Source organism: Apostichopus japonicus, chromosome 17 (genome assembly GCF_037975245.1).
Source record: "Apostichopus japonicus isolate 1M-3 chromosome 17, ASM3797524v1, whole genome shotgun sequence".
Lineage (NCBI taxonomy): Eukaryota > Metazoa > Echinodermata > Holothuroidea > Aspidochirotida > Stichopodidae > Apostichopus > Apostichopus japonicus.
The window spans coordinates 34,999,514-35,024,694 of record NC_092577.1 but is presented as its reverse complement, the minus strand read 5'-3'; the positions used below and the strand labels follow the sequence as shown (position 1 = coordinate 35,024,694).

At 37.0% G+C, this 25,181-nt stretch overlaps 2 protein-coding genes across 3 annotated transcripts in view; one reads left to right on the top strand and one right to left on the bottom strand.

The window, feature by feature from the left end:
- The window catches only part of LOC139984934 (uncharacterized), a 19,715-nt gene extending 8,502 nt beyond the window's left edge, over positions 1–11,213 (top strand). Inside the window, exons 13-19 of one of the 2 annotated variants that reach the window (XM_071999078.1) lie at positions 136–261; positions 1,268–1,297; positions 3,307–3,421; positions 4,497–4,643; positions 6,380–6,540; positions 7,258–7,361; positions 8,214–11,213. In XM_071999078.1, coding sequence (XP_071855179.1) covers positions 136–261; positions 1,268–1,297; positions 3,307–3,421; positions 4,497–4,643; positions 6,380–6,540; positions 7,258–7,361; positions 8,214–8,403 — 873 coding nt within the window. In that variant the 3' untranslated portion in view covers positions 8,404–11,213. The remainder of the gene's footprint in view (positions 1–135; positions 262–1,267; positions 1,298–3,306; positions 3,422–4,496; positions 4,644–6,379; positions 6,541–7,257; positions 7,362–8,213) is intronic. The other variant, XM_071999079.1, reaches the window with a different exon arrangement.
- On the bottom strand, positions 10,958–25,181 carry LOC139984935 (MFS-type transporter SLC18B1-like). The gene is made up of 13 exons (XM_071999080.1): positions 25,159–25,181; positions 24,295–24,546; positions 22,861–22,956; positions 21,414–21,487; positions 20,896–21,043; positions 20,106–20,174; positions 19,256–19,343; positions 18,509–18,744; positions 17,552–17,643; positions 16,664–16,759; positions 15,670–15,744; positions 14,973–15,119; positions 10,958–14,248 (listed from the first exon to the last, which is right to left on the bottom strand). Exons 1-13 carry the CDS (start codon positions 25,159–25,161, stop codon positions 14,152–14,154), a joined length of 1,473 nt encoding a protein of 490 aa, XP_071855181.1. The 5' UTR covers positions 25,162–25,181; the 3' UTR covers positions 10,958–14,151.

The following is a 25,181-nucleotide window of genomic DNA, read 5'->3' as shown; positions in this document are numbered from 1 at the left end:
CCTTTGACCTCATATTCAAATCTATTTGAAAAAGGAAAACTCAACATTTTCTAATCTTGCCACTGGTACTACGTATCCGATTGGTACAGTACATTACCCTTATTTTAAAATGAAAATTTCTTTTGTCGATTCCAGAATCTTGAGGGTTTAGTCGATCTGGATTATTCTACCGCCACCTATTGCCTGGTTATCGATAGTAACGGTGATGTCCTTCTCGGCGTGGGAGACATGGGAATCAGCAATGAATTAACAATTGATCATGTAAGTATGTTATCTGTGTAGCAGTGTTTTATTGCTCTCACATAAAATGTTAGCATAATCTGAAAGTGTAATGAGCGGTAAATGGCCATGTTGAAAACTTTCTAACTGTACTTTTGCCTTCTGCCATCCACATTCACGTTAGTTTTGTCATTACTGGAAGTTTAGACATTGTATTGATAAATACATATAAATTTGGCCAAGCTGAAAAGTATTTCATTGTTCTCGATGTTATAGAGTGGATTTCAGAGAGGACAGCAAATTAAAGCAGGCAATTATATTCAAAAGTGTATTTCTCTTCCAAACAGATACACTGCAAATTGCATGTGCCACAGTCTAAACACATTTTTTGGAGTTAAGATGTAGAGAGGATAGTGTATTCAAATTAACACGGTGGTTGTATTTCAGAATAGTATTTCCCCTCCAAACAGAGTAAAATCACTAAGTGTGCAATTATAGTCTATAATAATTATAGTCTATAATTATTATAGTCTATAATAATTATAGTCTGTAATAATTGCAGTCTATAATCGGCACACTCTCAAACTTCTTTTCGCAATTAATAGGTTAAACAAGCTGCAAATCCATCCTCAACACTTCATGAAAAGCAAACCCAGCTTCAGCCACAATTCCTTTATTCAAAGTAGGCTAGGCTATGTGCATCTGGTATATAAAAGTGTGGTAGGTTCACAGGTTTGGTTTGTTTCTATAAGAGAAACGTGCATTTCGAAGACACTAAGCATGTATTCTGTTATTGATGCGCGCGGTAAACTAACCAAACACTCTATGACCAAGTACATTTAATGGCAGAAGAAATTGCTCAAAACAATTGTCAAAACTAGTTTCAACAACATTATGGGAAAAACTTCTGGTGACACTTTTGCACATTAAATTCAAATAATCATCTAAATCTTCATAAAGACTATTAAGGAGCTGTTTATGCCATCACATATCATTGCAATTTTATGAAAACTCTGATTTATGCAATCTTTTCCATGGACATGTCCAGTTAATGAGGCTGTTCAAGAGATGGCATGAGGTAGGTCATGTATGGTTGTTGTGTTAATTGTGCACCAATTTTTTGTTTCAAGCTTTTATGCAACATGCTTTATTGTTCAGTAGCTGGGCATAACATTTTCTTTATTCGTTAAATTCAAATAATCATTTTAATCGTCACTTAAACTGTAAACCTTGGAGCTGCTATGATATCACACATCATTGCAAATTTGCAATTTTATGAAAACTTTGACTTATGCAATCTTTTCCACGGGCAGCTAATGAGGCTGTTAAAGAGAAGACGCCGTCTCAAATGAGATATGTTATGTATGGTTGTCGTGGCAATGTAGCACCATTTTTGTTTCAAGCTTTCAATCCACACGCTTTTTGTCTTCAGTTGCTGGCCATAAAATTTCCTTTAGTCTAATACATTTATGTTTTTCTATTCTGTTGTTGGGAGATACAATCCCTCTCATTCTAACCTCACACAAAACTTTAAAAAGAATTATCAGCACAACCTTGCATGCAGAACAAAATTAAAAGTCCTAATTTATGGGCAAAATATGCCTCAAAATGCACCATTTTATATCTAAAAATTTCATTTTCTGGGCGAGGATGATCCCAGACCCTCCTACGTGGGACCTCAATGACCTCAGGGCCACGACCTCTAAGTTATTAAATTCCTGGATCCACCCTGGTTGGATCATATGAAACATTTGGATTTGATAGTGATCTCACACATGTTTAATAATGCCTAGTGTATGGTAAACCACCATATATATAGCCTATATATAGCCTATATATATAGCCTATATATAGCCTATATATATAGCCTATATATATATCTATATATATACATCTATATATACATATATATATATATATAGCCTATATATATATAGCCTATATATAGCCTATATATATATCTATATCTATATATATACATATATATCTATATCTATATACATATATCTATATATATATATATATATATATATATATATATATATATATCTATATATATATATATGTATATAGATATAGATATATATGTATATATATAGATATAGATATATATATGTAGGCTATATATATAAATGAAAATCGTAATGAGTTGGAAAATCAAGAACAGTGAAAAAACTTTCAGCCTCCACCGGGATTCGAACCACGGGCCTATATATATATATATATGTATATATATATATATATATATATATATATATATATATATATATGTATATATATATATATATATGTATATATATATATATATATATATATATAAATGAAAATCGTAATGAGTTGGAAAATCAAGAACAGTGAAAAAACTTTCAGCCTCCACCGGGATTCGAACCACGGGCCTATATATATATATATATATATATATATATATATATATATATATACACACTTATGTATCACATTGTTTGGTATTTAAAGCAGTACTCCTTTACCAGTGTGTGTCTGGTGGATCACAGTAGCAGTGTCAGATTGTCCAATAGGCAGATGAGAGGTGTACCCGGGGGTCACTTGGTCGATACACATACATACCAACTTTCTTTTTTTGGGTTGGGCCTGCAAAAACAAAGAAATGGGAAATCTAGGGGAGGGGAGGTGGAAGGGGTAAGGGAAGGGGAATGGAGAAGGGGAAGGTGGAATGGGAGGGGGAGTGGGAGGGGGGTGCAAGCATATGCTATCTAAGGCCTCATACAATGTTCATCAGGCACTGTTGGGTGTCGTCTGTTCTTTTGACAAATATCATGAAACTGTGCTTGACAAACCATTGTCATGACAACATGGTCACATTTCTGTTGTAAGGAGGCTGGGGCAGAGGGTGTATCAGGAAAATTTTCTTAAGAAAGGACTACAAAGATTTTAGGATTGAAGGGATTGAACTACCAAGACCAATAGTAAGTTTGCCTAAACTTATAGAAGAATTGATTTTCAAAGCTGTGTGACTTACTGAGAAAACCACAAGCTTTTACATATGAAGTATAAAATTTACTAAAATATTTATTAATATAGATATCACTTCTTTGACCTCTTCAACAGATTATGAAATTTGAGAGTGCAATAAGTCAGGCTCCTCTTGTAGTATTCGACGGAAATTTGTCAGTGGAGGTCATAGATCAAATCTGCCATTTCTGTTCAAAGAAGCATATTCCAGGTTTGTAGGTTATTTAATATTTTTTTTAAGTAAATTTAAATTAACATCTGGGTACTGTCTATCTTAGAGGCTGTGTACATTATGAATTAACCTAGCTATATTTTGTTTGCAATAATCTCTGCTTTGTACATAGGTATTAACATTATAGGAATTCTTGTCTTGTGCGTATTATTTTAATTACCATTTAAGGTGTAACATACATTTTTTCTTGGTGTAAGAGTTGATGTATTATACAATATTTGTTTAGAATATGGTAATATCTTGTTAGGTTGTTACAATAGCTCTCACAGCCCACAGGAAATAAGATCCACAACTTAAGGCCTTCAAACATGTAGGTTATGGTGTTTTAGAGATCATCTTATAGTTAATCCTTCAACCCCCCACCTCTAACCCCTCTCTTCCCCCTCAAATTTTTTTTCCCGACAACCCTTGATCATTCTTTTTGTCTAAATTGTGGCTTAGTTGCGACTAAAAAAAGAATTATATGGGAAACACTAAAACCCCGATAACCCACATGTTTAATTATTTTAGCCAATTGCTGTTCAGGAAGGAATAGTGAAGTTAGTAAATACCCATTTTTTTATGTAAAAACTGAAGCATGATAGTTAAATACACATTGTCATCAAATGTATATTGTGTTGTGTTTTTACTGTTTAAAAAACTTTAAGTGACAATGTGACATGTATAGTTTTTGTACCAAAATTAATGAATGTGCAATTTTTGCAAAAAAACTTTCCAAGAGTGTGAGGGACTCAGTTTTTGAAATTATACAGCATTCCTGAAGAAACATATTTTAGTCCTTTAAAGGGACAGAGAGGGGAAGGAGGTAGGTAGAAATGGGGGGGGGGGAGGAGAGGATGGGAGGAGGAATTTTAAAGAGACAGAAGGCAAAAGCAACTGTTCTTGTCATTGACCTCTGACACCAAAAAGAAAACGTTTCTTAATAAGAACTATCCCTAAACACATTTTGTTAGTGGCTGTAAAGGGTTTGTTCCTTCTTGGGGTGAATGGAGTTTTTTGAAATGTCTTTTAATTTTTAAGATCAGCAGCATTTCCTGACTTTTTCTATTCCTAGTTTGGTTTGAGCCTACCTGTGTAAGCAAAGCCAAAAAGCCTTTTGTATCAGACACCTGGAGAAAGATATCGTACGCCTCACCAAACCTTAACGAGTTAAGAGTTATGTATGCCGCTTTGGAAGGAGAAGAAACCGTTGACTTTGATAGTAAGATTTTTGACAGTTTGATCCATCAAAAGTTAAATGGAATCAGTTGTTAGGTGATGATGACGGGTGCAATCAGTCGTTGGGTGATGATGACAGGTGGAATCAGTCGTTGGGTGATGACAACGGGTGGAATCAGTCGTTAGGGTGATGATGACAGGTGCAATCAGTCGTTGGGTGAAGATGACGGGTGGAATCAGTTGTTAGGTGATGATGACGGGTGCAATCAGTCGTTGGGTGATGATGACGGGTGGAATCAGTCGTTAGGTGATGATGACGGGTGGAATCAGTCGTTAGGTGATGAAGACGGGTGGAATCAGTTGTTGGGTGATGATGACAGGTGGAATCAGTTGTTGGGTGATGAAGGCGGGTGGAATCAGTTGTTGGGTGATGATGACAGGTGGAATCAGTTGTTGGGTGATGACTGATGGAATCAGTCGTTGGGTGATGATGACTGGTGGAATCAGTCGTTGCGTGATGACAATGGGTGGAATCAGTCGATGGGTGATGACGGGTGGAATCAATCGTTAGGTGATGAAGACGGATGGAATCAGTTGTTGGGTGATGAAGACGGGTGCAATCAGTCGTTGGGTGATGACTGGTGGAATCAGTCGTTGGGTGATGATGACGGGTGGAATCATTCGTTAGGTGATGAATATGGGTGGAATCAGTCGTTGGGTGATGACAGGTGGAATCAGTTGTTGGGTGATGATGACGGGTGCAATGAGTTATTGGGTTATGACGACGGGTGGAATCAGTCATGCTTCAGAACAATTTCACCAATAGCTCTATTTATAATTTAAGAACATTATAATTATAACTATAACTAAGTTACTTTAACATTTCTTCTACCCTATCTTGTAAAGACAGTCGTTCAATCAGTCGTTGGGTGATGACAGGTGGAATCAGTTGTTGGGTGATGATGACAGGTGCAATGAGTTATTGGGTGATGACGACGGGTGGAATCAGTCTTTGGGTGATAATGACGGGTGGAATCAGTCGTTGGGTGGTGTCGACGGGTGGAATCAGTCGTTGGCGATGACGACAGGTGGAATCATCGTTGGGTGATGACGACGGGTGCAATCAGTCGTTGCGTGATGACAATGGGTGGAATCAGTCGATGGGTGATGACGGGTGGAATCAGTCATTGGGTAATGATGACGGGTGCAATCAGTCGTTGGGTGATGTTGACGGGTGAAATCAGTCGTTAGGTGATGATGACGGGTGGAATCAGTCGTTGGGTGGTGATGACTGGTGGTGTGCCCAGTCATCTCTGCTTGTTGCTTTTAAATGTTTACAGCTGATAGGGTTTATAAGTGGAACAGCAAAATCCATACATTTGTTTTACATTTCATCAAGTAGTGGAAACTTCTAAAGCCATCCTGCTCCTTTCAATATTAGTGTGTATTAATTTTATCCTGTCATGTGTGCATGTCTAACAAAACAAATTGATACCAACCAACCATTTCGCTGCTCTAGGAGATGTTTGAAGGAACTTTGGAAACTTAAACCATTCTTATAAAGCTAACTTAAGTTTAGAGAAATACTGCTCTGAAAGAAATAGTTCGCATTTTACACCAGTCTTATTTGAACCCTTGCAAACTTGTGCTACGATCCTTCATATGCAACTTAGGGTAAAAATGTCTTCTGCTAAGATTTCATATATTTGAACCTCATGGTCCAAAATATGTCAACCTTTCTGCAATATTATATTTATCTTCTTTTTTATCCTCCTTCAGGAGAGTTATCACTAACTGATAAACTGAGGGAGTGCTTGCAGCTTAGTAAACGATTAATGGAGAGTTTCTATTGTCTGATAATCACCTTAGACGAGGATGGGATACTGGTTGTCAGAAACAGTGAGCCAGAGGAACCATTTCTTCTCAGTAAAATAGATCGGGTAAGGTTTGATCCGATCTTTTCATCGTGGTTAAGACTTTATGACTCCCAATAACAGTTTTGAGTAATAAACATTTTCGACCTAGTTTGATCTCTTTTATTTATTGCAAACGGGCCACTGATCTTGCTCGAGCCACTGTGAAACTAAGTATCCTATCTGTGGTCCGATTGGAAGTACCCAGTCACATGAGAACAGGGAAGTATATGTGAACTAAAAGATCAAACTTTGCTCAAATATTATATGTTTCTGTATGCCTCATTAAAAGGGTTTTGAAAATCCTTGTAATGCCACACGATATTTGGATATGAGTCACAACTAGCCTACAGTCTAAATTAAGAGTTTCTACCTTTTTGTTTTGTTCTTTCTCATATGTGATCCCCTCCCCCTGCCCTCTGCCTCCCCCTACTTCTCTCCCCATGGTAAAAAGTTTAATGGATCAATTTTTTATTGCCTTGCTATTTTTTGAGTTATATTCTTATCCATTTTCAGGATGTTGCATTAATCAGAAACTGGTGTGGTATGCCAGCTGTTCATTAATCAATATGAAGTTTACATTGTTGTATTTTAGAAATTATTCATGAATATTCATTTCCAGACTGATTATTATTTAATAATTGAAGAATGTACGTCTTCCAGGCTTGTATGACATCTACTGTCCATTTAAGCTACCGTCCCTGTTTAATAATATCTTAACTAATGATGAATATTCATTTTCAGTCTGAAGGTGACTTCACTGGTATGATGTCTGCTGTCCATTACCAACCTTTTGCTGATGATAAAATGTCAGAAAATATCATCAGTGTATCTGGAGGGGGAGACTGGTAAAGCAGATAACTTTATTGAAGTTTTTATCTCCCTCACCCTATCACACCTCATGCACACTAATCAACACCCACCCTCCCCCCTCATTCCACAACCTCTCTCTCATACAAAATCACTCCCTCACCCTATCACACCTCATGTGCATTGCTTGACACCCACCCTCCCCCTCCCCCCTCATCATTCTAATCCTCCCTCATCACCAAACGCCATCCCTCATTCCACAACCTCTCTCACATCCAAAATCACTATCTTATCCACACTCCTATCTTTCTGCCAACATTTTCCATGTCCTCAATTGTTGCCTCAACCCAATCCTGCACTCATCCCCCTTTGCTCTCCCTCATCCCAAAACTCATCTTCATTTCAGAGGCGTTTCTTATCCTCAACTGCCTCCTTCACCTCCCAGTCCTTCTCATAGAACAACCCCATCTTCATCTCCCAAAATTCCCTCCTTTATCCCCCAAAACCTTCCTAAACCCCAACCTATTTCCTCTGTCATCCCCGCAATTCCTCTCATACATCAAAGCCTCCCTCACCACAACCACTCCCTTCTTGCCCAACACCTTCCTTGTCCCCCCCAATTCCCTCTTGTCATCTCTGAACAATCCCCAGATGTCTCCCTTGTCCATCAACCCCTCAACATCCTTACTTTATTTGAATCTTCAGAACAATTTCCCCAATAGCTCAATTTATACCTGAAGAACATTATAATTATAACTATAACTAAGTTACTTTAACATTTATCCTACCCTATCCTGTGAAGACAAATTTTTCATAATACCTAACAAAACAGGAGCGTCAAAATCTAAACTAACATCCTTTAGTTTCTATTCTTTATTGTTTTTACACAGTCTAGCAGCGGGTATTATGGCCGGCATGCTGCGAGAGAAATCCCCGGACACTGCCATTAAAATGGGACTACTTGCAGCACATCTATCTCTACAGTCACACGAGTCCATCCCAGTTTCAATCAGTAAGCAAGACTTCAGCGAGGATTATGTTCAAAGATGGGCATCATTCGAGCCAAGTAGAATGATGTAGGTGTTAAACAATCGGTGCGTCATGTTTACAATTCAAAATTGCTTTCTGTGTGCAACGAACATTTGAAGAAAGGTGCAAAACCGAGTGAGGTTTATTATTCGAAATAAATTATTAATTAACGTTATTTAATTAGTGTTCAGTGAGTATGTGATTCATCAAGAAAGTGATCGGGTGACCATGTGGCGGCTTGTGTTAGCTTTTCCTTGCAAATTGCTACCTCAATCATGAATTCCTTTTGGAATTCTTAGGAGACAAGGTGAAGATTCGGTTCTTTTTTACCGTTAAACAAAACTACTTCCTGAGATGTAAATTTAGAAGCAGTTTTAAAATAAAAGAGTGTAGTATTCAAAATTGCTTAATTAATGTTCCATCATAACTCGAGACAAATTGGCACAATCGTTTCGTCCTATATCATCGTCATAGCTTTTAATTCAATTATTGCAACAGCAAATATCTTTTATCAATTTATGCAGAAAAGAATGAGCAATTGGTGAAATTTTTTTTAACTAGTGTCCACCCAGGGGTTGTTCTCAAAATGTCAATAATGGCGGTTGGAGAGCATTGTGCCAAAAAACAACAGCTAAACATTGTAAACAATGCCTGAGAGTGTCCATCCAAAAAATTACACCCTGTGTGTCCCATGGTGCTCGCAAGGTGACCCCATACACCATTCGCCCATGTCCTTCCAGATCATCAAATGGTTTGCCCATAACTACTTGCATGTTCATGCCACATCCCTCCTGTGTACCTCCCACAACCCCCTCAAGCGGGGCATTGGGCCATGTTGTTCCCAAGGTTACTCCATCGTCCTCCCTTGTGCACCCAGATCATCCCATGGTTCTCCCATTAGCTGCTGGCATGTTCATGCCACATCCCTCCCATGTTCCCACCACAACCCCCTCAATTGGAGGAATGGGCCATGGTACTCCCAAGGTTACTCATTCGTCCTCCCATGTGCACCCAGATCATCCCATGGTTCTCCCATAGCTGTTCGCATATTTATGCCACATCCTGGCACTCTTGTTCCTAGCTCTCTAATTCTTATTTACAATGTGTTCTTTTACAGTCCTGCATCAAAAACTTGAAAGCTATATAGAAATATTTCATTTACTTCCAAAACTTGACTGAATCCACCAGACAAATTCCATTGATATTTCTCTTAATAGGTATTGTCTTATATCTTGTTTCTGTATTCAAATTTATGGGGAAAAAAGTCATAATGATATAAAAGATAAATTTGGATGAAATGATCTCCCAATATAAACCAGACTAAACTCCACTGGTTTCTACTTCAGTACTCTTCTTCAATAAGTTAAAAGTTACAAGATAATTATTAAAAGTTACCCTTAAGAGATAAATTTTTACGATTCATCCCTACCTTTAAAGGACCCAACGAAAAAAAATGGTATATTCTTTGACAGTACAGTTTTGATTTAATGATTACAAATAGGAATTTTTCTTATCAAGGGAATTTTAATTGAAAAATATTTTATTTTTTGTTTCGAACGTTTTTCAGGGTCATGAGGAATTTCTAAGCATTGCAAGTTTCTGTTATAGTCAATCAAACTGTTTAATTCATTGACCTATTTCCTCATTGGCTGAAAGAAGTGGATCCATTTCATATCTCCTTTTAGAATTTTCATATTTATCACACACAAGATATTTTTATGGTCAAATTTTGGGACATTAAGTTACCATTGAATACCTTGAGAATTGCTTCACGTTTTTCTTCTGTCATGTTTACTCTGCTGGAGAGAGAGAGGTGGAGAGAGAGGTTAGTGGAAAGAGAGGCAGGTGGAGAGAGAGGAGGGAGGGTATGGCCACCATGGAGCAGTCACTAAGGAAATGACCTGTTTGATATATATATTATGATGGTAAAATTACAAAAAGGCATTAACAAGACATACATTACAAGGGATGTTTTGTTCATTTCTTTTTCATAACATTGCAGTCAATTTATTGTTGGTAATCATAATTTCTACAGGGTTTTGTATTCTGTAATTCTATTCAACTACATGTCTTCATAAATATATTATCTGTATTGTATTAAGTATGACTATAAGTTACCACAGAATTACCATATGTAAGTATTAACCAATTGTCCCAAGATAGTCCTAGAGTTCATAATGCAGATATATCATTACATTAGAGCTAAGTAAAAATGTCAATGATGCAGCTTTATGACCTTTAAGTCATTGAAGACTCGCCCAAAACCGTGTGCCGTGCTCTGAAAAAGTTAACTTTCCGTTGCTTGCAAGTGAATTTTTCTGCTTGTCGCTACAAATTGCAGACAGTAATGAAACGTGACACCTTGTTATCTTTAGCTGGACCTGAGATGTCCATGGCTGTATCGTTTGTACACTGTGCTGTGGGTATTGACCGCAGCTGTATGTACTGACTGTACACTAGTGTCTAATTACCCACGGTAGCAAGCTGTGTGCATATTTTCTGGCAACGATGGTGGTGTTTAACACTTCTGTTACACCCCATTCGAAACTAGGTCAGATTACCATCATAAGACGTTTCTTTTTGCGCGAGTCTTCGCACCTATAAATTTGGGGGGGGGGTGAGGGAGGAGGCCCAGTAATATTTCAATGATTTTCTACATATTGCTGAAACTTCATTTGCAATAATCTGTTGATTTTCTATTTTTACCAATTTAACCTATGCATTAATACATGGACCAGTTGTGCAAAACTTTTAAATGCTTTTTTCTCACCGTTATAGCACGAAGCCTTCTAATTTGTCACTGTTAATAATAAAATATTATATTTACATTGTAATGTTCAATAAAAGTCAACAATCAGCAACATTTTTGTGTTACAACTTTCCCGTATTGATAAATGATTGTTCATAGTAAAACATGGAATAAGTCATCAAAATTTGAAAATCAATTGTCAGATATGGAAAACGTTAAAATGTCAAGTCGTAAACAGATGGAATCATTTTCTAATACGTTTCTACGGGAGCCCTTTCTTTTATCCTGAAAATTTACACAAAACATCCCCAAAAGAAAAGAATAAGAAAAGCTACACAACTTCTGTTATTGATTTGTATTTGTGATTGTATTTGAACATTGATAAAAAATAATTGTGGATCGTATAAAATAGTAATCTTCAAATAAATCTATGTATAAATGACAAAGTTATAACGGCAGTACTCAGATATATCCTATAAAATTTGGCAGTAACTTAATAATTGCACTTTCATATAGCTGTAATACACATCTTTCTATCAAATTAAAAAGGTGACCAGACGTCCCCAATATGTACTGTTCCTGAATTCACAGTGTCCCCAGGAATGTCCTCGGACATTTGGTATTGTCCAGAACTATCCCTGAATTGATAAAATACCCCCGAATGCTTTCAATTACACCCGTTTGCCCTCCTATCTGTGGCAATTTAGATCATTGTATAATATCCTAGCCCTGTAATGCTGAAAAAATGCTATTGTAAAGTTGAGCATTTGTTCTTCATCCTTGAAACAGATTCACCAAAACATTGAGAATGTCAAAATGTCACCCTCGCTTTAAATATACAATGTAGGTACCAACCCCTGTTCTTACGTTGTGGAGGAGGGATCAATATTGATATAATGTTCTCAGATTCAATATTATAAGCATTGATTTAAAAATATCAAAAATTTGTTGCTGAGCAAATGAGACAAAACATGCAAAAATAGCCACTTTTAAATAAACTAGTACCGAACAATTTTAATATAAATACATGTATAACAATATCTTTCCTCTGCGATTAAAGATCATCACTTTTGTGCCTAAATATGCCCAACAGTCGAAAAATGGTCACAGAGGTTCAGATTTCATCCAGCAGTTTACAAAGATATTGTCCATCACTGAGACAATTACATCCTTATTGGGCCCTCCCCTATGTCTCAATATAGCACAGAGGATCAGAGTCACAAGGAAAATACTTTGAACAATTTTGTCATGCTGAAAATCTGGACCATTACTGATGACTAATTTAAAAGTTTGTACCATTTCAACAGATAAAAAAGGTTTTTATTACCAGAAATACCTGTCACTGTAGTTACTTAATAAGCTGCGGTAAAATTTTCACATGAAAACAAACAATACAAAAAGCAATATCTGATACTACACAAGTCTGGTGGAGTTTGCTTGCTTTGCCAAAGACTCGTTAAAACTTAGATGCAGATTAGATTAAATTACAGGCACTTATTGAAGGCACACAATTTCAGGAGATTATAAAATGAAATGAAAATCATAGTAATTTTTCTATCAAACTGCTGGAAATGTATATCATCTAGCACACAAATTAGATATAAATGTGAATTTATAAAATTAAACTTTAAAATGTATGAGACAGATGAAAGACTTCCAATAACCAGTAAGGCTTACATTTGCAGCACTTAATGTCCAACACTAAAAGTCCAACACATTTATCCTCGCATCGAACATTCTCACCTTTTCACATCCTCGCACCCCCCTGGCCCCCGCCCCCCCTATTTTCTACTTTGAATTCCCAGTTCTGTCTTCCCTGTACCAGCCCTCATTCTTGCCCATTGGTATCCAGCTGTCACCTCTTCCCCTTAATTTATATACTCAATTTAAAGGTGGGAAGGGGGGTGGTTGGGGGGGTGGTGGTCCTTGATTTCATTCAATTTCTTGTGATACATAAAACTTCAGTTACTCTATAGTTGGTTATAATTCTTCACTTTACTTTCTTACAGGCTAAATATCCAAATTGAGCGTTAAATTTTCAACCAAAGCACTGAATGTAAAATACTGAGAGGTAACACTGGTTAAGATACTGTAGCACTGTTATAACCCTGTTTATGCAAAGTAAAAATATGTTAAACTTCATCTTATTCTAGCCTACAACCACCTTGTAACCATTCTCACACCTCTTTCTTTACTGCACAGCCCCACCCCCCACCTCCTTGACTACAAGCTGATACCCCTTTGATACCAATTATAGTACACCTTATAATTCTTCCAAGAAAGCCCAAACAAAGTAAACTTCCAGTACTGTATAATGCATAGTTAAAGATACAAATAATAGCAAAGTTTAAAAAAAATGAAAGTTCTGGAAAATTGACAACATAGACAATTACAAAATAAACAATTAAAAATTCTGATCTGAAAAATACTAAATAAAAATTGTATACATCAATGTGTTTTACAAATGGCATTGTTTTCATAGTAAATGTGTACAAAATGGTATAAAGAATGCACAAGTTATCACCAAACTGGGGCACAAGTTTGTCCTCACACCACAAATTCTGACCTTTGCTAAGAGTGGACAATAAATTGTATATGTGAACTCCCGCACCCCCTCCCTAAGAAAACTAACATTTAATATGAAAGTTAACACAATTTGTGCTCCCTCGGACTTGCGCAAGTTCCTTTTCGTCAGTGAGTGCAATACAAATCATATTATGATACTCATAGGGAACTATTTGTTGAATGAACAATACCTTTCCACAAAGTAGTTATCTTTAAATCCACGTTCCCCTCCCTCTCCCCCCATCATGCCATTCATGCTGAACTCTGTGTATGTATTAATGCCTCTTATCAGTCTAGTACTTAGAGCAACAACATGTCAAATGTTACTATTAAACATGTTACTGTTAAACATGTTAATGTAACTATTAAACAGCACATGATGAAGTTAAAAAGATAAGCACATTTTACAACAATCTCTTGTATTGATGTTGACCATGGCTTCCAGTGGAATGTTGTGGTAGTATACCTGGTTAGGCTCCTTCACCTCATGCTTGATCAGGCTTATCTTGAATGCCAGCACTGGCAGGTAGGAAGGATTCACGATCGTCCTCCACGATAGAAAATATAACCTTTGAACTCTTCCTGTTGTGACAAATGACAATGATGGAAATTAGATATTGGAATGCAGTTAGGGTTTTGATGTGATGATTGGGACATATCGCCTCTACATTTATGAGTTGGGAGGGGTGGGGGAAGGGGAGGTTGTCGAGGAGGTCGGCATGCCACTAAACATCAACCAGGATTACTAAAATAAGTAGATGGTAGGAAATCTCCTTGTTTAGTGCCCAGCAAAAATTCTGTGCACCATAATATACAACAGTAACCTACCAAGATACTTCAATTAAACACAAACTTGTAGTTATTAAGTTACGATAAAGATCTGCGCAATTCTCTTTCAGTGCGAGCAAGTGATGATCGTGAAACTGTTTAGAAAATTGTGAAAAACTTTGTAAAGAATAAAGAAATTAGAGGCAAGCAATATCCTAAGCTGGTTTGGAACACACAATGTGCAAGCTTTTGGCGGCACACTAAAAGGTTGACAGGGATTGGGCTAAACGTATGGCCATCTTGCTAAAGTTTGCAGAATACACGATTTGTTATCCAGAGATCACCAAATTTTCAATAACCACCACGGTGGATCCACATACCAAGTTTTGAGGTTCAGCCATCATTTACAATTGGAGAATATCGTGTTTGCAAACAAAGGTGTCACACATACACGTACACACACCTTTACCTACACACCTCCACAATAACAGAGGTTTCTTTTGTTATTGTCAAGGAATCAAGAAGGCGTTTTACTTACCCAGATCTTCCACAATTCTTTTCACACAAGTCCATGACAAGGACTAGTATTGTAACAATGATCGCGGCAAGAGCAAATACAGTAACAGACCATTCAAAGCCAATCTGCTGGACCATTAAGCTCCCAAAAGTTGGACCGATGAAACTTCTGTATGAGTTAAAATGAATTAAAAAGATCTATAGGAAAAAGCAGTTAGCCTGGAAGTTTGCCAATGTTTACATACAACATCAAAGGTTTATTATTCACGAGTATTAACAATACAGAACCCATCATGAAATGCCTCCCACCTATATATCCATAATCTTATGTCAATTTTTATGAATAGGTTAATTAATTATTGATTAGGGTTCGTCAGGTAATAAATCTATCACAGTAATCTTTATTTTATCAATCGCTAGTTGCTGATAGATGTACATGAATGTAAGTGACAATGGAATGCTAAAAATTCCATATGGACCTCTAAAAATTATAATCTAAATGTGACCTCACCTAGGCTATCGAACCATTTGTTATTTGAAATGTGTAAGAAATTGTTAGACTTTTCTTTGGATGGTCTCATTATGTCCTAAAGAATATCAAAGTGTGTTAAAAACTGGGACTCAATGGGGACTGTTTCAGAGGGCAACTGTACAACGTATATCAAACTAAATGTTATAAAAGTGAAAACAACTGGACATCGATATTTTCTTTGACTTACCCGAGGGCAAACATACTGTTGAACAAGCCTGATGTAACACTATGTGTGGCCATCGTGTCAGGCATTCCATATTTTCTACAATACAAAATGTCAACGAAAAGAGCATTGAGATATTGGATTGTGAAAAGTTTTGAAAGTAAATAATCACATATATAGCTATCAGTGGCAACCAAAAGCATCAGTTTAACGACACAAGCAACTTGGGTTTTATTTTTTAGGTTATTTTCGTGTGGAAAATGAACTTTCAAAACCTTCCACTATATTTCTCCATTGTAACAACATTTTCGATAGAAGGTTTGGCAAGGGGAAGTGGAAGTGGGGGGAGAGGTATAATCTTGCTCAGGTACCCCAGACAGAGAATATCCAAATTCTTGACCCTGATTGGCTGTTAACGATAACACATACATTGTGAGAGCCTCCTGGTACAATCAAGCCTGGCAGAAAATACATAAATTCTTGACCCTGATTGACTGTTAACCATATCCCATGCATTGTTACAGTCTCCTGGTAGAGTCTAACATAATACTCAAATACTTGTCCCTGATTGGCTATTAACCATAACACATACATTGTGACAGTCTCCTGGTAGAGTCTAACATAATACCCAAATACTTGTCCCGGATTGGCTGTCAACCCTAACACATACATTGTTACAGTCTCCTGGTAGAGTCTAACATAACACCCAAATAGTTGACCCTGATTGGCTGTTAACCCTAGCACATACATTGTTACAGTTTCCTGGTAGAGTCTAACATAATACCCAATAGTTGACCCTGATTAGCTAACAATAACACATACATTGTGACAGCCTCCTGGTATAATCAAGTCTGGCAGGAAATACCCAAATACTTGACCCTGATTGGCTGTTAACCATAACAGATACATTGTGACAGTCTCCTGGTATAATCAAGGCTGGTAGGAAATACCCAAATAGTTGACCCTGATTGGCTGTTAACCATGACAGATACATTGTGACAGTCTCTTAGTATCTTACCGTGCAGACATCATGACATCTTGAAACGTAGGGACCAGACCGCTGCCGAGTCCAACTCCCAGTATGACCAGTCCAATCCAAATATTTGTTAGTGAGCTGTAAACCAGAAAGAGGCAAAACGAGAGTGTAGCTATCTCTGTATAAAGGAAATTATCGGATTACTAGAACTGATGACCTCTGAAGCAGAAGGCTGTTTTGGCCAGGCACTGTCTCATCTTACAAAAATATGTGAAGGTGTGGTGTAGCGGTTAGAGTGAATATACTACAGTTAGGCTCTTAGTTCAAAATTCACCATGAACCGGATTCTTTTTTACTTGCAGTGCTGTTGAGAAGTCTTTTGTTGATTTGGTAATTCTGGTTTGCCAATTGGGGGGAAATGGTGTGTGGTTATGTTTTTCAATGGTTTCAAAGCAACTTTGTTACCATGGCTGCACTTCAGTGATGTCATCCTATAGAAATAACCCCCTCGGTGTGTAAATCAAGGAAAACAAACAACAGTAGTTCCAGATTCATAGGCAGGGCAGACAGGGGCCATAAATTGCAACAGGCTCAGTAACTCAATAGGACCAACCAGAAGGAATATTGGTGTCTTCAACACCTCTGTCCTGTGTGAACTTTGACCCAGAGTTGTTTCTAAACATCATAGATAACACTCTGCTATTGCCAGATGCATAATTTACAAAATACAATTAAATGTAAGAAATTCACGTTTCTGATAGACATTGACCAACAGATGCATTAAGCCTGGACATTGCCAAATTCACATAAACAGTACCAACAAAGGTTTAATATTTACAAGCAGTTTTGCTTTAAAGCAATCGTTTGATCAGAAAATTTCCTAACAAAAAAATGTACAATCAACCAAACAAGAATCGACCTAATACTTACGATTTCATTTTTAGCAAAGGCGAAGGACCAATAAATAAATATGAAGTTGCAATGAATATGAAACCAATCTCTATCATAAGTCTGGTGTATTTCTGAAAAGATCAAATTAAAAACAGATATTGAAGGATATACGTTTCTCTCTCATGTAAAGTGACATTTATGAACGAGAGTGGGGGATAAATTTCATTGTGCGTCTCCAATGTCCAACTCCATTTCTATAAATATTTACTTTATCACTAACTGTAGAATTAGAGAAAGCTCTTTTAAAATGGAATTACTTTTTTAATCTAAAAGTAAATAAACTACATTCTGCAATCAATTATAGAAAACTATACATACATCGTTTGTGATGTAACTAGTCCATGCTAACAGTTTCTTTATGACTCCTGTTTTATTACGATACCGCTTTGTAAGTTGATGTCAATTTTATTAATACTTATAATATGTCTTTAATACTCGTCAGTTGAAAATAAACTGAAATTGAAATTAAAGTACAACAATCTAACTTTAGTCTATTCAGTGTCAACAAAGACATACCAATATAAACTATTCTATGATACAAAATCATTTTTATCCCAGTTGCTAAGTTTTTTTCTGGTTTTATTTTGACTCAGCAACTAAATCTAACAGAAAACAGTTTCAAACTGAGTTTTAACAGTTACCTTTTTATCGGCAAGATACCCCCAGAGTGTGGGGATAAGCATACCCCCAGAGTGGGGATAAGCATACCCCCAGAGTGGGGGCAAAAGCATACCCCCAGAGTGGGGATAAGCATACCCCCAGAGTGGGGATAAGCATACCCCAGCATGGGGATAAGCATGCAAAGATACCGCCTGTCAACAAGAACAAACTGGTTTTAACAATTACTTCTTTATCGGCAAGATACCCCCAGCGTAGGGATATAATGCATAGATACGGCCTGCCCTGTCAACAAGAACAAACTGGTTTAGCAGTTACCTTTTTATCGGCAAGATACCCCCAGAGTGGGGATAAGCATGCGTAGATACCGCCTGTCAACAAGAACATCAAGCCGATAGTGACGGGGGTAACATCAAACTGTTTGGCATGTAGGGCGATGGTGGCGTCAAAGAAACCTAGGCCCGCAGGTACCATCATGATGGCCACACAGATGGGCCAAACTGTCGGGATGGTAAAGAGCTGCCTCATCGATCCCATCTCACTGCTTACATCACCTGGAGAAACGTAAAAAAGACGAACAATCGGTCAAATTTCTCTCAGAGTATTTCACTCGGTTAGGAAGCTTTGCTGTTCCCTAACGCTGGACTTTTGCTGCGAAATGTTCAACTATAGCATTCAATATCCCAGTGGTTATCCAGTATCTCTAGAATTTTGTTGATTTTCATATCAAACATCAGCCAATTAACCTTTACAAACCACATCTTCATAGCAAAGATACCCAGGCATAGATAACTCTTTTTCATAGTCTAAATTTGCCTGAGCATGCATCCTTTTGTTTCTAAATTTATGTCTACATTTGGGGCAAGGACTGAAACCCCCCCCCCCCCTGCATGGGAGTTGGCTTCAATGACTCCCCCTCTCCCCACCTAATTTGTTATGATGTCACAGCTAGTGAGGATGTAAAGTAAATATTTGTTATATCCTCCTCTTCAATTTAATTCCCGTCCCCTTCCCCCCTCACTCTTCAAAATTACACAGCCGATATCATAAAGTGTGTTCACTTACGTTGTGAAGGGAGTAGAAAGATATTGATGGGTACACAAACCATGCAAGCACCACCAAGGACAAGGAAAGGAAGCTGGTACCCTCCAATCTGCCAAAAAAAAAACAAAAAACAATATGAAATGGTTTTTAAAATGATAAGGAAAGGAAACTGGTACCATCCAATCTGCCAAAAAAAAAAAAAAAAAAAAAAATATGAAATGGTTTTTAAAATTCACACTTGGATTGCTGATTACCACTTTATCACATCATCAACATTTGCAAAAAAAAAAATGATTTTAGAAACTTTATTGCATTTCACACTAAAGGTCTTAGCCAATTACTCTAAACTTACAATGCTTTGGTACCATCACAGCTACAGCTCAAACTATGTGCTTATTATTGCTAATTTGCTGAGGCTACCTTCCATCTTACTGTAACTTTTTTATTATTTTTTTTGGAAATAAAAAGCGTCATTCTGTAGATACATGCATCCAAAGCCATCGCCTGAGACATCAAAATGTTCCACCAAGTTGTTATTGTATGTAACGAGTCAGGTAGGAGGGTGGGGGGGGGGGGGAGGAATGATTAGCAACCAATATCCACGATGGAAAGTATACTTCCTCCATGTCATGTAATACAGCGATTTGTTTTTTGACAGTTTAGATAAAACTTTCAGTCCATTTGTGCAATCAATTTGCAATCAAATCAGTCAATATGTGCTTGAATTATAAATCACCCAGGGTATATATAGGTTGATTTTAGGCCTTTATAGCCTAAGCTCCATAGCCTAGAGAAATCACAACATGAAACTAAGAAATTTATATTAAATTAAAATAAGGTTAAAAGCAATAATGAAATTAAAAGACGATACCTGATAAAAGACACCACCAATGAAAGGTCCAATCATGACCCCTAAACCACTAAATGTCTCCATCCATGCCTGTAAGAAAGATAATATTCATATATTATTTGACTTTTTCGTGACTTGAGGGTGGTGAGAACGATTTACCAAAGGGTAAGCCTTCTAGCGAAACTTTATATAAGTAACAGGTACCTCCATTTATTTATTTATTTCAGCTAAGAGGGAAATAGTCAACTTTTTGTGTACGAAGTGATGAATAGCAACTGACTTAATATTCACAAGATGCAGAAGTAAATGTATTCTCAACACTAGGTTCTAAATCTTGGTCCCATCAAATGACCCCTATGGGCTAAGCAGAAATGTTCACTGGACTCCCAACCCCCCCCCCCACCCAGACATAGGGAGTGACACGTTTGACATCAGCCCCACTATGGTTGGGGAACTGGTCAGAAAAATGTGGGTTCATTTGGCTGAGACAGAACTTTCCAGACTTGTCCGGAACCGTGTTGATAAGGTATATCCACAAAATTTTGTACTTCCTTTGCCCTGACAGACCCCCTTCCCATCCCCCTCTCCCCACCCCAAACAGCAAAACTTTTCATGGGGCTCATATGGGCCACAGATCCAAGGCTGAGAATAGATGGTTCTCATCTCTTGTAGGTGAATACATTACTTCAAGTTCCAGTTTGGATCATCGATAAATGATGTCACATCGTTCCTGTCCAATGCTTCTGATAACATTTAATAAATTATATTTACTTTTCTACGTTAGCAGACACTTTAACCTGCCGACACTTACAAGCATTTGTGCGATATTGTTTGGAAAACAATTTGTTATGAGTGCAAAACTAGCGGTTCCACAAGCGGCACTACCAACGGCTCCAACACATCGCAGTAAAAAACAGAAGTAGATGAACTGAGGGCCCGACTGTAGACGGTCCAATGCTCTGAAAAGAGAACCGATGCCACAGGTTAGTTTGAATATCCCAGCAGGGAGGTGGGGGTGGTAGTGTGGGGGGAGAGAGGTAGGATGTAGGAATGCCATATGATTATTCATGAACTTTCACTGTGTGATTACATCATGTGTACATGTGAAGTGAAGAATGGACATAAGATAGTAACTTGATGTTTTCCAGACTGTTGTGGCAATGTTTGGGGTTGGTGTGGGGATGTTTGGGGTTGTTGTGTGGGAGGGTATGATAGGAGAACCAGATTTAACATAGGGTAAGTGTTGCCTGTCCTGCCATGTTGAGGACAGTTCCCTCACAAAGCAGAGGTTAATGAAAAGGAAGAAAAATATGACATACTGTAACTCACCCAAAGAGCATGTTGCACCCAGCAGATATCCATAACCCTGATAAAAACATAAATTTACCCCCTACTCTCGGTAGCTGAAGGTAAAGAGAAAAGAAATGAAAAAAAAAATTAAGATAAAATCAAAAGTTCTATTTTTTGAAGAAGGTACTCCAAACTCCCTCCGTTTATTTCCCTATCTTGAGGGGGGGGGGCTTCTGTTGGGGGGATGTTTTAGATAAAGAAAATGCCACAATTTCTAAGGGGCTTTCAAAAAAAAAGGTCCTAATGTTTTTCCAATAGGCTACATGTAAGTAACTAGAAAATACTGTTTTTTGTAGGGAATAGTTTTGAAATTTGAAGTTTTGAAATTAGCCTTTTAAAATACTATGACTCTCTTTTACAGAGACTGCTACACATCTTTGTGCCTGTACAAGTGTACATCACTCTGACCATTTTCCATTTGTGTTAATGGCTAACTTATTCCCTGCTTTGAGGGCTAAAGTGCTATTGACACTTTACTTTTCAACATGAGTGACCATTAATATTTGATTTTCAACCATATATGGACTACACATTTGCTACATAAGCTGCTTTTGATCAAATCGAAACTAAAAGAGGCTTTGATGTATGTCGTTATGAAAGTTAAACACCTTCCTGGGTACTTCCTTCCAAAAAGTAAACTTGATTTCAAATGTTAAAGTGATTTATCTTTTTATCTGCAAGATACCCCCGAGTGTGGATAAGGGGTAAAGAGGTTTGGTGCAATTACTGTCAAATAAAGTTTACAAATGGTAAAAAGGATACACCTTCCTGGATTTCATCACCAAATGCAGGTTCTTATTAACTAAATAATGACTTTGATACTATATCCTCAACACTATCATATTGGTATATATTAAACATAAAAACTATGATGGAAAAGTTATTAGTCAAACAATTTTGACATTTGCTTTCCTTATTTTGAGATGAAACTTGACTACACCAACCAACAGAGCCAAATTCAAGTATCAAACAGGGAAAAAGAAGAAGAAGAAATACTAACAAAAAATCTGCTTTAAGCAAGAAGACATCACATTGTAATAAGCCTAGGCTTTATTACCCTCTCTGAAACATATAAACCTATAGATATTGAGAGGGAAAATAGTCCTAGAATAGCAGGGACATTTGCATTGTAGGAAATATGTCACATTTGTTTGTACACATGCACAAGGTGATCTGTACATTAAGGTAATTACTTATTATTAAAGGATAAGTTACAAAAAAATTACTATGCAAAAAAGCAAAAATATTCAAATAGTTTTGTCAATTGCATTTTAAATGTCCACAAGACATGGCCTTTCTTTAGACAATGTTTTGATAATTCTGTTCGCTCTAACCCTCCCACTTCCCAGAAAGACATTTCCTTTCTTATAACAATGTTTTGCTGATTCTGTGCGAATTCCTGTCATGCTTTAGCAATAAAACTTACAATTTTTCCACATAGCGGTGAGATGACAAAACTGATTAATGAATAGATGCCGAATATTAAGCCAATCTGCCATTGCTTGGTACCCTTCTTCGATGCCTGAAATGAGACATGGTTATGTTTATTAACTTATAAAGCTCACGATATCTACAAAGAAAAAGTGCATACAGCTGCGCATTACCAAAAAAAAAATCATACTAAGTACATAGAGTAAAAAAGTTCAAACAGTCAAACAATGTCTACATAAAGTGCTTTCTTAAAATGGTGAATTTTTAATTCAGGCTTGAATCGCTCAAAACTATGAGTATTTCAAAGAAAATCAGGTAAGCTATTGCAAGTCATGGGGGCTGCAACTGGAAACGACCTGTCTTTAAATGTTTTACGTTTAGTTACTGGAATATCAAGCACAAATGAAGATGAAGAACGTAAACCTGGACGAGCTTTGCGAATAGTGATAAGTTCTGTTAAATAAGGAGGAGCTAGATCATGAAGACATTTGAAGACGAACGTTGCAATTTTATATTGAATTTGAGCCTTGATTGGGAGCCAAAGAAGTGAGCGGAGAGAGTCTGAAGCACTATCAAACTTGCCTTTACCCAAACCAGGCTTTGCAGCTTTGGTTATTTGACAATGGATGTTCATTCATACTTAGTAAAGATTCCTAAATCCTATTGGTCCATTCAGGTTAGCTGACCGCGGTTAAACCTGTGAGTAACGCACGGTAAAATTACGGGGCATCACTTTAATAAGTCTTTGGTTATATGTAACCAAAAATGTTTTTTATGATTTTTCCCCCACACAAATGGTAGTGTATGAATGAACGGGGTTAATCAACGGTCTAGCGTGCGTTACTCGAATGATAAATGCACTCCGGGTGTTAATGCTATCGCTGGATGCACTCGGGCTCCGCCCTCGTGCATCGCTTGCATTATCCCCCGATCGTGCATTAATCCTGTGAGTAACGCACGCTAGACCGTTGATTAACCCCTTATTTAGTAACTCTACTCTATATGCATTAAGGACTCCGCACCCATTCTGAAAAATTGCTTACTGTAAATTCAAATACTTTTTTTTTGCAACATTAGCATTAATTTGTAAATTTCAATCTATTTCTACGGGTTGTTGTTTCATTAGTAATAATGCTAATGAACCGGACAGCCTAATTTGAGGATTTGAGTATTGACAATTTACCAATGTTAAACATATAAGTCCATTTAGTCCACTTTTCTACACCGTAACACTTTTACATAGTTAATATGAATCAAAAACCCCAAAAGATAAATTTCAGCTCTATTGAATTGCTCGAAATAACATGTGAACTGTCCAGCTACTACAGGTTTGTAATGAACTGCCCTGTAGGAATTTGATTGAAAATTTACAAAGATTGTCACAATATCCGGTACAGGTATATATATGTTTGTTTGAGGTGTGACTTACCTCCACTGGAAAGAATGGGGTGAGAATTGCAAATGAAGCATTTTGAAGGGTAGATGTAATTCCTAAACTCAGCAGTGTCAATAACTGTCGTCTTGTCAAGAAAGGCTTATTATCATTCTTTTGCGGTTCGTCTTGATTCGTTTCTGTCTTTTTGCTGTGACCGTTGGCATGACCATTCAAGAGTGGCTCTGTCTCATCTTGGAAGTGGATACTGCTATCATGGTGGTCCTCTGAACCCAACATATTAAAAACCTTGTTATAAAAAGACAGAAAAAAAGTCATACATATAAATTGATTAAATTCATTCCATTTCTTACAAAATTTATGTAAACATTTAAAGCTTTTCATTAGATTTCATTTAATGACATTAACTTAGTTTGTTTCATTAGTCCTGTCAAACTCAGGGGTCTTTTTAGTGCTGTTAGTCCCTCTCAGCATCATCAGGTAAACTAGTCATTCCCATGAAGCATCACTTTAAAGTTGGTTGACAATTTGACTAATAAATATTAACTCCAATGAAAAGATTAAAACTACTAATTACTATAAATATTTACTCCAAGAGTAAAGATTAAATATGAATTAGTTATACTAAGACATCCCCGTCCAAGATTTTATGTATTTGCCACATCAAGATTAATGGGCATATAATTCATGAATCCAATGGGTTCTCAACATCGCAGTATCCCACGAGACACTTTTCTGTATTGGTATTAGTAACACGTCAAGTGCAGATTTAGAAAAACATCAAAACTTTCACTTCAATATATTTGAAATGTAAGTTGACTTGTCAAGCTTATGAACTATTCATTGTTATGAAAGTCAAGAGTGAAAGGGTCTGAAATGTAAGTTGGTTGCTATGATTACCATATCGATGAACTGAAAGTTCA

Bases quoted from the DNA above. Each gene is read 5' to 3' on its own strand.
- LOC139984935 (XM_071999080.1), bottom strand. The intron at 21,488-22,860 runs GTAAGTTTTATT...CTTTACCTTCAG, and splicing joins CACCGCTATGTGGAAAAATT to CTACCGAGAGTAGGGGGTAA. The intron at 20,175-20,895 runs GTAAGTGTCGGC...TCTTTCTTACAG, and splicing joins ACAATATCGCACAAATGCTT to GCATGGATGGAGACATTTAG.